Below are 15,510 nucleotides of genomic sequence, written 5' to 3'. Positions count from 1 at the left end.
TTCTTTCTTTCTTTCTTTCTTTCTTTCTTTCTTTCTTTCTTTCTTTCTTTCTTTCTTTCTTTCTTTCTTCTTTCTTTCTTATGAGTCTGGCTAAAGGTTCATCAATCTTATTTATCTTTTCAAAGAACCAGCTCTTGGCTTCATTGATATTTTGTATTTTTTTAAAGATTTGTAAACAGCCCAAGTGCCCATCAGTAGATGAGTGGATAAAAACAAAACAAAACAAAACAAACAAACAACAACAAAAAACCCCCCACACATCTACACCATGGAATACTATGCAACAGTAAAAAATGAGGATCTCATCCTAACGGGTTTGGATCAGTGGCTAGAGCATCAGTCTGTGGACTGAAGGTTCCCAGGTTTTATGCCAGTCAAGGGCATGCACCTTGGTTGCGGGCACATCTCCAGTAGGGAGTGTACAGGAGGCAGCTGATCGATGTTTCTCTCTCATCAATATTTCTAACTCTCTATCCCTTACCCTTCTTCTCTGTAAAAAGTTAATAAAATATATATTTTTTAAAAAGAAGGATCTCTGATCTTTTAAGGCAGTGTGGAGGGACCTGGAGTATATTATGCTAAGTAAAATAAGCCAATCAGAGAAAGACAAATATTACATGATCTCACTCATATGTAGAATAAACAAAATTGGTCCAGAGACATAGAAGCATGAAACAGACTGTTGAATCTCAGAAGGGAAGGTAGGGGTGAGTGTATTAGTGGAATGAGATCAACCAAAAAAACTTGTATGCATATGTGTATAACCCATGGACACATACTTGCAGGTAGATTAAAAAACAACAGTGATTACTTTTAGTATATGCTGATAAAGTTTAGAAAGACAATGAACACCAGTGTATCCAGAGTCTGGATGCGTATTTTTAAACTGCTCTCCCTTCTCCTTCTTTGTATCATTAGCTTTATGGAGAGACATGATTTATTCATTTGTACTGTTTTTTATTTATAAATGGGAACCCAAATTTGGTTCTAGAGTTAAAGATTTTGGAATATGAAAGAAACCTTTTGCATTGAAGAACAAAGACTAACTATTTCTCTTGCTACAGATTTTATAACTAACTTGAACCTGTTAGTTTGCTGTTTGCCAAATGGATAGTTATTCATAAAAGAACTCATGTGTCTCAGGAGAGACCAATGACCAATATTCGAAAATATGACCCAAAGTTCATGTCCTGATGGGAATCAGTAACATTTTGAGCAATGACCATTATGCAACATCATGATCCATATAGATGTTCAAAACCAATAAACTAATTCATCTTAAAATCATAACATCTCATTAGTCCTTTAGAATTCACTAAATCCTCTATTATTGTATTTTTTCCTTAAGGGTTTTCCCCTCCCATTTTAGTCTCATTATAAATTTATTTGAGCATTTTTCCCTCCTCCACAGTCCCTAGGGTCTTGGTTCATGTCTGTATTATCCCATATAGTCCATTCTGCCTTTCATTAATTTTAAAACAAACAAATAAAGCAATTTACTGAATAGTTATCATGTCAAAATCACTGTGCCAGATGTTACTACATAGGGAGAGAACACTGGGATGAATAAGACATCTGCTTTCAAAATATTTTATATCTACATATTAGAGAAATACATGTTTTAAACTATAATAATAGAATGAGTTGAGTTTGAGAAGAGGGAGAGAACAGATGGGTAGATTATAAATATCAGTTTATTGTAGAACTCTAACTCTCTAACACCAAAAATAAAATAATGGTTGTATTATTGTCTCTAAGCACTGATTCCATTATTGTTATAATCCCTGCCCACACTACTATTTAGTGGTCATACACTGAAAAAAAAATTACACACTCTGATGCTTCTCAACAATTTTGATAAGAAAATCCCTTTGACAAACTAGACAGATACAATTGGTGGTTAGTTGGGAGACTTTCTGGAACAATCCTATCTAATAAAAGAGTAATATGCAAATTGACCATCACTCCAATACACAAGATGGTCACCCCCATGTGATTAAAGATGGCCACCCCCATGTGGACACAAGATGGCCACCACAAGAATGTTAGCTAGTGAGAACAGTTGTGGGTGATCAGGCCAGCAGAGGATGGCAGATGGGAGGGACCAGGCCTGCAAGGGAGGGCAATTGGGGATGACAAGGCTGGCAGGGGAGTGGTTAGGGGGTGATCAGGCTGGCAGGCAGAAGCGGTTAGGGGTGATCAGGCTTGCAGGCAGAAGCGGTTAGGGGCAATCATCAGGCAAGCAGGTGAACAGTTGGGAGCCCATAGTCCTGGTTTGTGAAAGAGATGCTCCATATTGGAGAGGGTACAGACTGAGCTGAGTGGAAACCCCCCACATGCACGAATTTCATGCAGCAGACCTCTAGTGGAAATATATTAGTAATTCCTGGTCCTATATTTTCCTTTCTCCATTCAAAGTGCCTGGTTAATAGCCAATAGCCAGAGTTTCTTGTGGTTTTATATTCAGCTAGCCTTGCCATCTTAATGTTCTAGCCAGAAGAAAAAAGTCACAAAGAGGTTCAGATGTTATTTATTAGTTCATTAAACCCATATGAATCCAGGGACGCAATTTCTAAGAACCAAAACTCCTGCAAGCTTTGAAAACCTACAGAATGCAATTCAGGATTTCAACCTGTCAGTTAATAGCTTTGTATTAAATGATTAAGTCAACCAACAAACTAAAAAGATAAGCAATAGAATGGGCAACTAGCTGCATTAGCAATTCTTTGCATAACTCCTCAGAAAAAAACTCTTCTAATGAGTGAGTTGTTAGGCCCTAATAGCTAATTGGTTTGGAAATGTTGATCAGAAGTTCAGTAGTTAAAAGGATTGCTAATTTTAAAAAACTTTGGTTAGGGGTTAGGATGAGACTTTGAAAATATCTGTAATGACAGTGTGTTTTGGGGCCACGTGCTTGCCTAACACAATGGACTAGCCATTAGCTGAAATTGTTGTGTTTCATTTGGTGTCAGGAGCATAGTGACTTGTATCTCTGAAAATTATAATGATGCCATTTATCAATGGAAATACAGGTCATCTTTTCTGGATGTTAATTTTGCAGATATTTCAAGGACAAGGGCATGGACTGGCACTACACACTAGTGTAGAATATTGAAGGAAGCCTTTTTTTATGAAACTGATCTTGTCCTATATATGTTTGCTTATTAATTTCCTATCCTGTTTGACCCATTTGACAGAAATACCACACATATTGGCAGAAATACCATACCAAAGCCAATACAGAAGAGGGGATGACTAGGAGAGACATTTTGCTACTTATCAAGATATAACAATTGATTCCTTAATTATTTTAGAGAGGAGGAGGAAAAGGCACTGTCTGTTGCTATTGATTTATAATAGTTTAATGGGAGTAACTTCCATTGTTTTCCTAGTTAATCACTTGAGCGAGTTTTTTCAAGGCTGTGCTTAATGCATTGCATGCCACAGAGTAGGAACAATTTGTTGTGAAAATGAAGGAAATATGACATGTACAGTAAGATAAATAGTCCATGGATTTATCATCTGAAGGAAAGAAAATCATGGGGAAATACTAGTATTATACATATCATTCTGCATTAATGTATTTTTAAGATTTGTGATTATTCTCATAAGAAGGAGAATATTCATTTTCTTTTTATTGCATATATATTAGCTAATGGTTGTTAACTAAACTTACTGTGGTAATCATTTTACAATATGCATAAATCAAACCATCATGCTGTACACCTTAAATTTCTAAAGTAATGCATGGCAATTGTTTCTCAATAAAACCAGAGAAAATGTATGTATGCAAACAGTGCTACTTATTTAGCAAAACTGTAGACTAGCTGTAATACACACAATGGTAACTTGCTAGAGTAAATTAAGCTACTCATATGAATGATACATTTCAACTCATATAGGACAATGTAGCTATTCATTAAAATGATAATTACCAGAACCTTTAAAACAATCCATCTTGGGCTCATTTGACTTGGGCCAATTAATCCATTTAAAAAATAACATATCTTCTTAGTTTCAAATCATAGTCTTTGTGTGATACATATGTATATGTGTATATATGTATATATGTATATATGTATATATGTATATATGTATATATATATATAGAGAGAGAGAGAGAGAGACAAATAGAGACATAGAGAGACAGAGACACACAAAGTGACACACAGAGAGACAGAAAACTCAAGATTCAAAACATTCACCCCCATATCAATTCATTTATTTGTTCACCATTGCACTACTGCATTGAATGAATTATTGTCCTAATAGCAGTGGAATAGTTTCCTAAGGGCAGCAAAATTGCCTATTTTTTATACATTATAACCCAGCATCTAGTATAATGTATATAATATACTGAATAGATATTTGTTTATAAGTGAATGAATGAATAAGTGAGGTGACAAACATACAGAAGTAATTATAACGCCAATCAAAGTGAAACAAGTGGTTTAAACTTAGTGCTGTGGGAACCAATGAAATTATGCAGTTAACTCCAGCTCAGGTATAGTTGGTCAAGAAAGACTTCAGGTACATAACATTTTAATTAATCATTTTGGAATTAATAAGGTAGGACATGCAACATGTACAAAGGAGGAAGCTCATACTAGGCTACAATAACATCAAAGAAAATTGTTGTAGCAGTGTAAAAAGGCATACCATGTTTTAGAAATTGTGAGAGTACAGTGTGTTTTAGAAGGGTGTGGTATTGGATGAGGCTGGAAAAGAAGAGCAATGTCAATCCACCTAAGTTATTAAATGTCCTGGTTGTACATCATTGAAGGTTTTAGAAGAGAGTGATAGAATTTAACCTATTAACCAAGGCATTCATTAAGTGCCTATCCTGTATAATAAAGAGGTAATATGCAAACTGACCATCACTACAATACACAAGATGGCCACTCCCATGTGGTCAAAGATGGTCACCCCCATGTGGACACAAGATGGTCAGCAAGGGAGGGCAGTTTGGAAGGACCAGGCCTGCAGGGAAGGGCAGTTGGGAGGGACTAGGCCTGCAAGGGAGGGCAGTTGGGGGCAATCAGGCCTGCAGGGGAGGGCACTTCGGGGCAACCAGGCCTGAAGAAGAGGGCAGTTGGGGGCAACCAGGCAAGCAGAGGAGGGCAGTTGGGAGTGACCAGGCCTGCAGGGGAGCACAGTTAGAGTGACCAGGCCTGTAGGGGAGGGAAGTTGGAACAACCAGGCCAACAGGGAAGGGCATTTAGGGGTGACCAGGCTGGCAGGGGAGGGCAGTTAGGGACAATCAGGCCAGCAAGGGAGCAGTTAGGTGTCAATCAGGCTGACAATGGAGTGGTTAGGGGTTGATCAGGCTGGCAGGCAGAAGCAATTAGGGGCAATCAGGCAGGCAGGCAGGTGAGTGGTTGGGAGCCAGCAGTCCTGGATTGTGAGAGGGATGTCTGACTGCCCTCGAGGGGTCCCATATTAGAGAGGGTGCAGGCTGAGCTGAGGGACACACACATCCCATGCCCAAATTTCATGCACCAGGCCTCTAGTATTATATAATGTAGGGAGTATTTGCCTTTATAGAACCTAGATTTTACATTTTTAGGTAATCATTATTTCCATTTTTTCTGACCCAAGTCCATGGCATTCTATATTTCCCTCATCATATCATCTGTCACAGTGTATTATAATTTCTTGTTTAGTTTTCAGTTTTCTCCACTGGACTGAAAGCAGGAACAATGTCTACCTTGTTTGTCATTGCAATTCCTGTGTACAGAACAGTACCTGGCATGTAGTATGCATTCAATAAACATGTGCTGAATAAGGAAATAAGTAATGAATCATATGATCATTGATGTACTATAATTACAAAATGCAGAGAAATTATTTATGGAGCATTTCTACTATAAGATAAAATCATTTATTTGTGATATTGAAAAGTCTGTGTCTGCTAAAGGTAAAAGGCCCTGATAAAGGACAAATTTCTGTGAGATACTGAGGTTTCATAAGTGTCTGGTTAGTGTTGGGATTTATCTAGGATAATTTGAGTCTTGGAGTTCCAGCTCAATAAATATTTGTTGAAATTACCTATACAAAAGGTAAGAGCCCAGTAATTATTTATTGAAGGCCTTCATTCATTTGTTGATGTGAATTGTGTTTTCCAGAATGGCCCACACACATTTTTATCCCATGTTGTTTGCCAATAAGAGGTGAAGCTTGTGTTTTCTTATCTTGGAGCTGAGTGAATCTTTTTAACTGCTTACACCAATAGAATAGATTAGAGGTGAAGCTATGGGAATCCTTGTTAGGTCAGGAAAACATGATACAGCTTCTGCTGTTTCTCTCTGTCTGTCTCTCTCATTTTCTCTCTGGCTCATTCCTGAAATGATCACTTTTGGAATTCAGGCACCATGCTGTGAGGAAGCCCAGACTTGCCCATAAAGAGTCCATACAGAAAAACACATGTGGACAATAACCAAGGCCCCTAACCAATAACAAGCATGAACCACTGGAGTGAATGAACCTTCAGAAGAATTCAGCTCCTAGTCATTGAGTTTTCTAGCTAAGGACTCAGACATTGTGGATCAGATGCAAGCCATCTACACTGCTTTGTCTAAATTCCTGACCCACAAAAACTATGAGATGTAATAAGTGATTATTTTTATTTCAAGACACTAGGTTTTGTGGTGATCTGCGACTTGGAACTAAATAATAATACATTTATACTCTGTAGACAAGACCAGTGATTTAGAACCTTTTTAAAAATCTTAGATTCATTCGAAATTGAAAAAGCTAAGGTGGCCCCCATTTTCCATGCCTCCTGGTGTTCATTGCCTCATATACTCCCTTCCTCTTGAGTATGTACAGAACATGTGGCTTGCTTATAACCAGTATGGAAAAATTGATGAGCTGTCACTCCAGTGACTATATTACCTTATATAAGACTCCCTCTTACTTTCAGACTGAATCTAGGGTCTCACTCTCTTGTTCATTTTGATTAATCAAGCTGCCATGACTGCTAAAACCACAAGAAAATGAATTCTTTCAACAACCACATTTAACTTGGAAACAGACCCTTCCCCAATAAAGCCTGGAAATAAGAACAGAATTCTGGCTCACACCTTGATAGTATTCTTACAGAGGATCCTGGTAAGCCATGTGCAAACTACAGACCATGAGAAACTGTAAGATAAATGTGGGTGTTGTTTCAAGCTATTCAATTTGTGGTAATTTTTATACAGCATGAAAACTAATATGAAAGCTATGAACCTACTCAGAAAAAATATACAGTGACTGACATACACATACAATTCTAATGCAGTATTTTATGTTGTATATGGACCCCTGATTACCATAAATGGATCTGGTTTAAGAACCACTGTTCTAGATAATTTGTCCTGCAATCATATGCAGAGGAATTCAAAGCCTAGACAATTTTCTTTGTGATGTTTATATTGAATATATTATTTACTTGCTCATTATCTTATAATTGAGCACTGTCTACTTCAGGATTGAATTTACTCCTGCATCTTTAGAAGAGGGTTATTGTTTCAATTTTATATTATTGTTCCAATCATAGAAGGAATCCACCCCTGATCACTTTCTTGGTCCCTCAACCAGGGGAAAATCAGCAGACTTGAATACAGTAAACAAACAAGAACAGAGAATAGTGAGACTAATGAATTAATCATTGAGTAAATGGCAATGAACACAATTCAGTAAATGGTTTACATTTTTTCTATATTTGGGAAGTTAAAATTAAGATTCAACATTATTTCTTTTGATCACAATTAAAATGCAATACAAATAAAAATCTCTATTCTAACTTCATTATTAAAGCAAATGTTTTATTTACCATCTTTCTTCATTAATTATTGCTATACTGTAATAAAATTAAAGGATGTAGAAAACAATACTTGTTGTGTATTCTCTAATACTGGCATGAAAACATCCTCATTAAAGCCAGTGATCTATGTTTTGTTGTGTAGAGAAATGTCTGTAATTTTTGCTTTTTCTTCTGATCATCCATTTCTTCATCCATTCCAAATTGAGCTCTGACAGTATCAACTCTCATTTTTTTATTGTACTAAAAGGAAGGGTCAATTCTGTAAGGGACAAATGGAATTGTACAGAAAGCTCCAAAGCAGTGAGAAGCATAAGACACAATTGCTTTCAGCCTTCTCTTCCCTCTCAGTTATACTGTGAAGAGTTAACCCAGAGAAAGCAGCAAGAAAATGTCCACAAGACTCCCTGGAACCAGTTTCTGCACTAGGAATAGCTGGCTTGTAGAGATGTCTCCATCTGCATCACACATGGGGCAGAAGCCTACATATGGGCCAAGTGGGAATGGCATGGGAGAGTTTGCTTGCTTGATTGGTAAATGACAGCGATGAAAATCACATGCAAGCATGCCAACAGATTTAATCTTTCTCTACCTTCCCGATCACAAACAATTTCTTTGCCTATTAATTTTTGTAGATACCATTAAAAGGAATACCATAGCCAATGTTATATCAGACCCAATTACTTTAGTGAACTGCTTCTATTTTTTTTTTTTCATGCTGTGGCATTTCCTTCCCCCTGAAAACACTCTTTCACTCAGTCTAGCAATTAACTGCTTGAACAGTATAATAAGGAAGCAATTAAGAGGTGACAGAGAAAAATTAACACTCCATTTCACATTAAAGGCTAAGTGAGTATCCTTGCCATTGTGAGTTAAATGTGTCTTTGAAAACCTGTAGTTTGGATGTATTTTCCTTTTGAATAAGGAACCCAGCTCCATGGTTTTTGTCTAGCATCCCTATCTGAAAATGGATGATAACTAATTGGGTGCTGTCTGCTTAAACAGGCTATATTAATTGCAGTTTATTCTCCTGTAAGTGTCAAGGAAAACAAAATCTTTGTAATATGTAGGCATAATGTATGGCTGCATTCTTTGAATATGCAGGCCATGTCCTAGTGCAAATAAAGCAAACTTCTGGATGCAATGTTGCCATGGCAGGCAGAATTTGCATAATAAATAACAGCTATCATGAGACTTTCTTTATGAAGTTCTCTGTTGTGTTGTCAGATCTAAGAGCCTCCAATAAGCAGCCAATATTGAGGAAGTGGAGTGTGTTTTGCTTGCAAATGCAACAACCAAACCGAGTCACTGTCAAGAATTCATTTTAGTGTTGCTGGCTAAATAGGATGAATTATATAAGTGATGAACTGTATCAACACACATCCACAAGGTGACCAGAATGGGTTGAATTAACTCAGGAACATCATATCTTGTTCTTCTGTGCCAAGGTCTTTCAGCACAATAGTACTATATGCAAACTCATCCTCTGTATCATTGAAGCTTGGATCAAATCAGTTAGAAAATTTTATGTTATTCCCGGTGATAGGGATTGGAATGATATTTGATGGGGGAGTGGGGTTTTCTATAGCATTATTCTGTGAGGTTTTATTCACATACTATTATAAGGCCATTAGATGTCTCTTGATACTTATTTAGGGGCTTTCCTTTAGGCATTACATATATAAATTTACCTTGAGTTGGTATTAACACAGGAGTCTGGCCAAAAGGTAAAGTTATTTTTGCATTGATTGTTATATTTTCCTTCCCTTTTACCACCTTCACAAAACTTAGGACTCAGAAAGATCAAAGGTTAATTGTGTTTCCCAACCATTCTTGGAATTAGATTAATAAGAACCTTGCTTTACACAGATTTACACATTCTGCCAAACTACTTGTCCCTGATGAGTTTTATATTTTTGTTCTCAAAGAAAGAAATCCTAGCCACCATCATCATGACTTTGGCTACTATTTATTGTGTGCTTACTAAGTAAACGACACTCTGTTAAATAATATCCTGTGCCTTATCCCCACTTACCCATACAATGTGTGTAGTTCCTATTGTAGGCCCAAGAAAAACTAGGCTAAGTCTGGAGTCAGGATTTGAATTTTGTGCTTTCTCTTAAGAGCTCATGCTCTTTCACCACTTAATGCCCCAAGGGCAGAATTTTAAAAGGGAACATTAATGAGACCTTTCCTTTAACAAATAATGACTACAAACAGCACTGTATTTTCTTCTAAAGCCAATGATTCTAGGAGAGAAAGGTGCAACAAATCTGGAACTGATTCTCACCTCTTTATTGCCTGATTTATAAGGGCAAAGAAGTTAGAAAGAGGTCTGCTCTAGATGGAGGCCTAATAGGTTGTCTTTTATTTCTACAAAATAGAAGAGAAAAAATGGGGGGGGGATATCAAAACCTCAACAACTCTTTTTTTTTTTTTCATTTTTATGAGCCCAGAAAAGTAGTCAAAGCTATTAAAGACTATTCATTATCTTTTTATAAACATTTCATCATCTTAAGATTTCCTTGCTAAAGAAAAACTTGTTGTTTAGGTGTTTTTATAGAGCAATTTTCTGTAGACAAGTTACACATCTTAAAATAATGACTAATAGTGGAAATTAGGTATGTGATGGCTAAAGGGCAACATTAGAATATGCTATATACTAGAAAAAATAAACACTTGGGCACTTTAGCTTTGAGAGTGAAATCCTTAAAAGAAAAACATTTGTTGCAAATGCAGAAATAGTATTTAATAATAATAGATTAATATGTAAATTAACCATCACTCCACTACACAAACCACACCCACCAGGCACACTCACCAGCCCAATCAGAGCAAATATGCAAATTAACCCAACAAAGATGGCGGTTAATTTTCATATGCAGAGGGCAGGAGGAGTGAAGACTGAAGACAGCATAGAAGAAAGAGGGAGGGAAAGTGGAAAGCAAGGCCGCTGTGGCTGCTGGAGGGAAAGCCCTGGCAGCGCATCGGGGGCAGGGCAAAGTGAGGTGCACAGTGGAGGTGGTGGGCATGGTGGGTCAGGTGGGAGGGGTGGGGTCTGCAGTGGTGGTGGCAGAGTGTGGCTTTGGAGACAGTGATAGTGATGGCTATGGGTGGGGCGGGCGGGGTGGGGCAGGCAGGATGGGCGGGATGGGCTCTGCAGTGGAAGAGGTGTGGGGGTGGAAGAGGTGTCAGTGGCAGGAGGGAAGCCTGCTGGAAGTCTTGCAGGAATATTCCTGCAACGGGTCACTAGTATTTAATAATTGTGAAGAGAGTGGTGAAAATGGCAAAAAACTGGCAACACAGTTGGAGAACCTGGGCAGCTTGTATTGTTGCAGAAGACCAGAGAAAAACCAAGCAACACTTTAGCAAAAAGAAGTTACACTCTTTATTATGCTGGTAGACTCAACAGAATAACTTCCCAAATCTGAGTAAAGTAACATGCAGGGGGCTTATCTTTTATATCTTTCTTGGATCTTTGTCCCTCAAATATGGATTATGCTTCTGGTCCCTTCATGGGCTTTGCAAAAAGGCCCCAGGTGTTGGGGGTTTTGAGACCATATCTGATGGTCTGACCTGGCGCCAGCACTAATAACCCCTGCCCTCCAGGACTGTGCATTGTTCAGAGTTTATGGCCTCTGTATTTAGGTAACAGACTTTGTAAGGCCAGTTTCTGGGAAAGAGGCAGTGACTTAATTATAGGTTATCAAGAATGTACACTGGGATTGCTGGCACAGATTCAGATTGCTAGCCCCCAAATATCAGGGTTATGTTGGAATTAGCCTTTTTAGCTTTCTTACCCCCCATCCCTCCCACTTGTCCCACAAGTTTCTCTTAGCCTTGTGGTACAACCACTATGGAATGTTATAATGAACGGGGACAACAACTGCTCTTAGTTGCTTCCTGCTGATAAGGGTGGTGACCAAGGGGTTAGCATCTTGTTTCTTCCTCTTGGAGAGGTTTGTAGGGAATTCTTCTGGTCTGTAGGACCATTTAAAGTTTAAAGGCATCTAGTTGAGATGAGATACAGCAAGTTAACAGATTTAGAAGACATTATCTTAAGGTTATGGCTATGAATAGCATTAACAGTGGTCCTGTCAATGGAAGGAGCCATTTCCAGACAACCCCTAACCCCATGCAGCCCAGGTCTCAGATAACTCCTGTCTTACTTTTGAAGCTCGATCAGCTAGTTTATTGGTCCCATCCCTTACAATACCAGACTGGTTGGTATAAAAACAGCACTCTTATTCAAGGAGCAGGCACAATACTCATTTCTCTGCTGTGAGAAGGTCTAGACCTCTTTGATTCTAGAGAGTAACAGCTTTTAGTGAGTCAATCTGATCCTGTACACAACAATACTTTGGGCTATTTCTTCTAAGCTGTCAGCAAGGTCTTTGGATAGGCTCTGATAGTAGAAGAGGGAAGTTGCCAGTCCCCCTATTCCAGTGTTTACCCCTGCTGTAATGCCAAGTATTATAAGGAGAGGGATTAGCTGGACTGCTCTTTTATATTGGATATGGTGTGTTACTGGGACAGGCAAAGAATGATTGTTGGGGGCTATGTCTACGTTGGGTGAGAGATAGATGAGAGTGCAAGTCCCTGTCCAGTTTGTGGGGAGAAAGATATATGTGTTTTGTCCACAGAGGAAGATTCCCTGATTATGGAGACAAGTTTAAAGATGTAAAGAAAAAAGGTGAGTTGCAGGGTATTGGGGGGGGGGGGTCTCTGTCCTGATTCTATGCTCCAAACGGAGAGGGTGGCTGCCATGGCACTTCTGATAAGAGGTGACAGAAGAGGTTGAGAGTCTCTTGCAGTTAAAATGGGCAGGGATACTAGCATGAGGTGTTATTCAAGGAAAAAGTAAAAGGGGAAGGAGAGAAAAATTGAAGCCTCGGGCCTGGACTGTTGAATAAGAAGTAAAAAATGACCATTGGCTTTTGGGGAGACCTGGTAGTCAATCTGTTAAGAGCAATAGGTGTTTGGCAGTTCTAATTTGACTGTGGTGTTGCAAGAAGAGGATGGGAGGTCACTCATTGATGTATTGCACTGTGATCTTGTAAAACATAAAGGGGCCTGGGCTAGTAGTGAGGTGTGTAGCGAGATAGGGCCTGTGACTTGGAGAGAAAATGAAGCCACTTTAGCAAGAGATTGAACATAGGTATGAAAGAGAAAGGAGGTTTGATTAGGATAATCACCTAAGATGGTATAAGGACAGCTAGATATGCTGAAGAAGAGAAGAAAAGGCAATCCAGCACTCCCTGGCTAAGGCTGGGTTGGTCTGATTTAAGAGGGAGAGGGTGAGGTTAAGCATTTAGTAGAGATAATGAGGACTTAGAAGGCTCTCAAGAGGCAGAGTGTAGACCTGGGAGTGGTCGAAATTAAGAGAGTTCCATAACAGTAAAAGAATTAACCTTAGCTTCATCTTGCTCCTTTGCTGCATAGAAAGCTGTAATTTTATGGTGCTTCTGTGTCCCAGAAAGGGCAGATGAGTTCTCCTCCCGGTACTAGTCTCGGGTTCTGGTGGCACTCATAAAAAGACAAAATATGAATTATTATAAAGATAAAAACAATGATTATCCAGAAATACCAGAGCATATAGCCTTTAGGAAAAGATAAGAAAGAAATATTAGTGTAAGAAATAATTCAGCAGGGTGTTTCTGAATTCCTTGTAGCAGGTTCATCATCCAGGTCAGTTGTCTTCTTGAATGTGATTCGCAGGGAGTGTTTCTGGTCAGAGGTCACTTTCCACTGAGGCTGGTTGTCACTTGGCTGGTGGGCTGCTTTTATCCGGGAGTGATGGATCCAGGTGTTCAGTCCTGAAACCTTGAGAGCTGTGGGTGTGGTTGATATGAATGGATAGGGTCCTTTCCAGGTAGGCTTGAGGGGCTCCTTTTTCCAATCCTTTAACCAAACATGGTCTCCAGGTTTATAAGGATGTACGACTATTTCTAGAGAAATGGGTAACCATTCAGTAACCCATCTGTGGACCTCAAAGACAGTTTTTCCAAGTCCTTGTAATTGCTTCTGGATTTCTAAGTTCCCTATTTTCCCCAAATCTCCCTTTGGCCGAATTAAGGGAAGGATCTACCATATAAAATTTCAAAGGGAAAGAAACCTACCCTGGCCCTCGGGGCACAGTGTATCCCCAGGAGGACAAGAGGCAAGATATCAGTTCAGGGTAAGGTTGTCTCTTGGCATAGTTTAGCCATAGCCTGCTTTAGAGTCCAGTTCATGTGCTCTACTTTCCCTGAACTCTGAGGCCTATAAAGTGTATGTAGGTTCCATTAAAATTTCTAAAGCCTTAACTACCTGTTGTCCTATTTCTGCTATAAAGGCTGGGACATTATTGGACCCTATGGCCAGAGGAATTACATATCATGGAATTATATCCCTCAGCAATGCCTTAGTGACTTCTGTAGCCTTTTCTGCTGTGAGCGGGATATGCCTCAACCCAGCCTAAAATGGTGCAAACAAAGACTAGTAGGTATTGATTTCCTCTGCGAGGCCCTATCTCTGTAAAATCTATTTCTAAGTCCTCAAAGGGAGCTTGCCCACAGTGCTGAGTTCCCATCGGTCCCACAGAACCCTGTTTGGCATTGTTCTTCACACAAAGGAGGCAACACTGTGAGACTGAGGCACACAAGGAGGGAAGACAGGCAATTAGGTAGTATATGCCTAACAAAGCTTTTAGGGAAGTCTTCCCTAAATAAGTAAGTTCATGCTACTGGAGGACTACCTTATGGGCTAACTGTTCTGGGACATAGAGCTTATGATCTGGGAGTATCCACCAGACTTCCTTTGTTCTCTTGCCTTCTTCTTGCTGGGCCCAATCTTTTTTTATGAGAAGTGTATTTTGGAGGTTCAGGTAATTCGGGGGCCAACATGATTCATGACGGTGCTACTTATCCTTAACAGCCAGCTTGGCTTGGGTATCAGCACATGGGTTTCCTTCTGACACTGAGTCTTTCTCCTTATGATGACCTTTACAATGGATGATGGATATTTCCTTGGGCTCCCAGACTGCTTCTAGTAACTTTAAAATCACATTCTGATTTGTTATTCCTTTTCCTCCAGCTTTCAGGAGCCCTCTTTCCTTATATATGGCCCCATGCATATGAGGGTAGCAAAGGCATAGCGTGAGTCCGTGTAGATGTTGGCACGCTTATTCCTACTGAGTTCTAGGGTTCTTACTTGTTCTGTCCTCTGCACTGACCATCCTTCAAGCAGGGCCTGTGCCTCGTTTGTCTCAAAGTTTGATACCACTGCATATCCAGCTCATCTTTTTCCTTCATCTAAGAAGCTACTGTCATCCGTGAACAATACTAAGTCTGGGTTTTGTAGGGGGCTGTCTGTTAGATCTGGCCGGCTGGAGTAAACCTCCTCTAGGACTTCCAGGCAATCATGCTCAGGGCCCCCTAAGTGATGGGTAAAAAGGTGGCAGGATTAAGGGTTCTCACTGCTTCTAATCATACCCACGGACTTGCACATAACAGCCCTTGATACTGAGTCATTCTAGCATGAGTCAGCCAGTGCTACCACCTTGATTCCATCAAGGTGACAACAGCATGAAGTACTTTTACATTTAAGTTTTGTCCTAAGGTAAGCTTATCTGCTTCCTTGACTAGCAATGCCATGGCTGCAAGGCCCCTGAAACATGGAGGCCACCCAGAGGCAACCAAGTCAATCTGCTCCAAGAGATAGGCTAC

At 39.4% G+C, this 15,510-nt stretch overlaps 1 protein-coding gene across 1 annotated transcript; it reads right to left on the bottom strand.

Moving 5' to 3' along the window:
- Positions 1 to 13,058: 13,058 nt before the first annotated feature.
- On the bottom strand, positions 13,059 to 14,918 carry LOC123652575. The gene is given in 3 exon segments (XM_045583447.1): positions 13,059 to 13,752; positions 14,598 to 14,705; positions 14,708 to 14,918. Coding segments are annotated over 3 exon segments (624 nt in total). The 3' UTR covers positions 13,059 to 13,447.
- Positions 14,919 to 15,510: the final 592 nt, after the last annotated feature.

This window comes from Pipistrellus kuhlii, unplaced genomic scaffold (genome assembly GCF_014108245.1).
Source record: "Pipistrellus kuhlii isolate mPipKuh1 unplaced genomic scaffold, mPipKuh1.p scaffold_m20_p_19, whole genome shotgun sequence".
Lineage (NCBI taxonomy): Eukaryota > Metazoa > Chordata > Mammalia > Chiroptera > Vespertilionidae > Pipistrellus > Pipistrellus kuhlii.
This window is presented reverse-complemented; position numbering and strand designations above follow the sequence as displayed.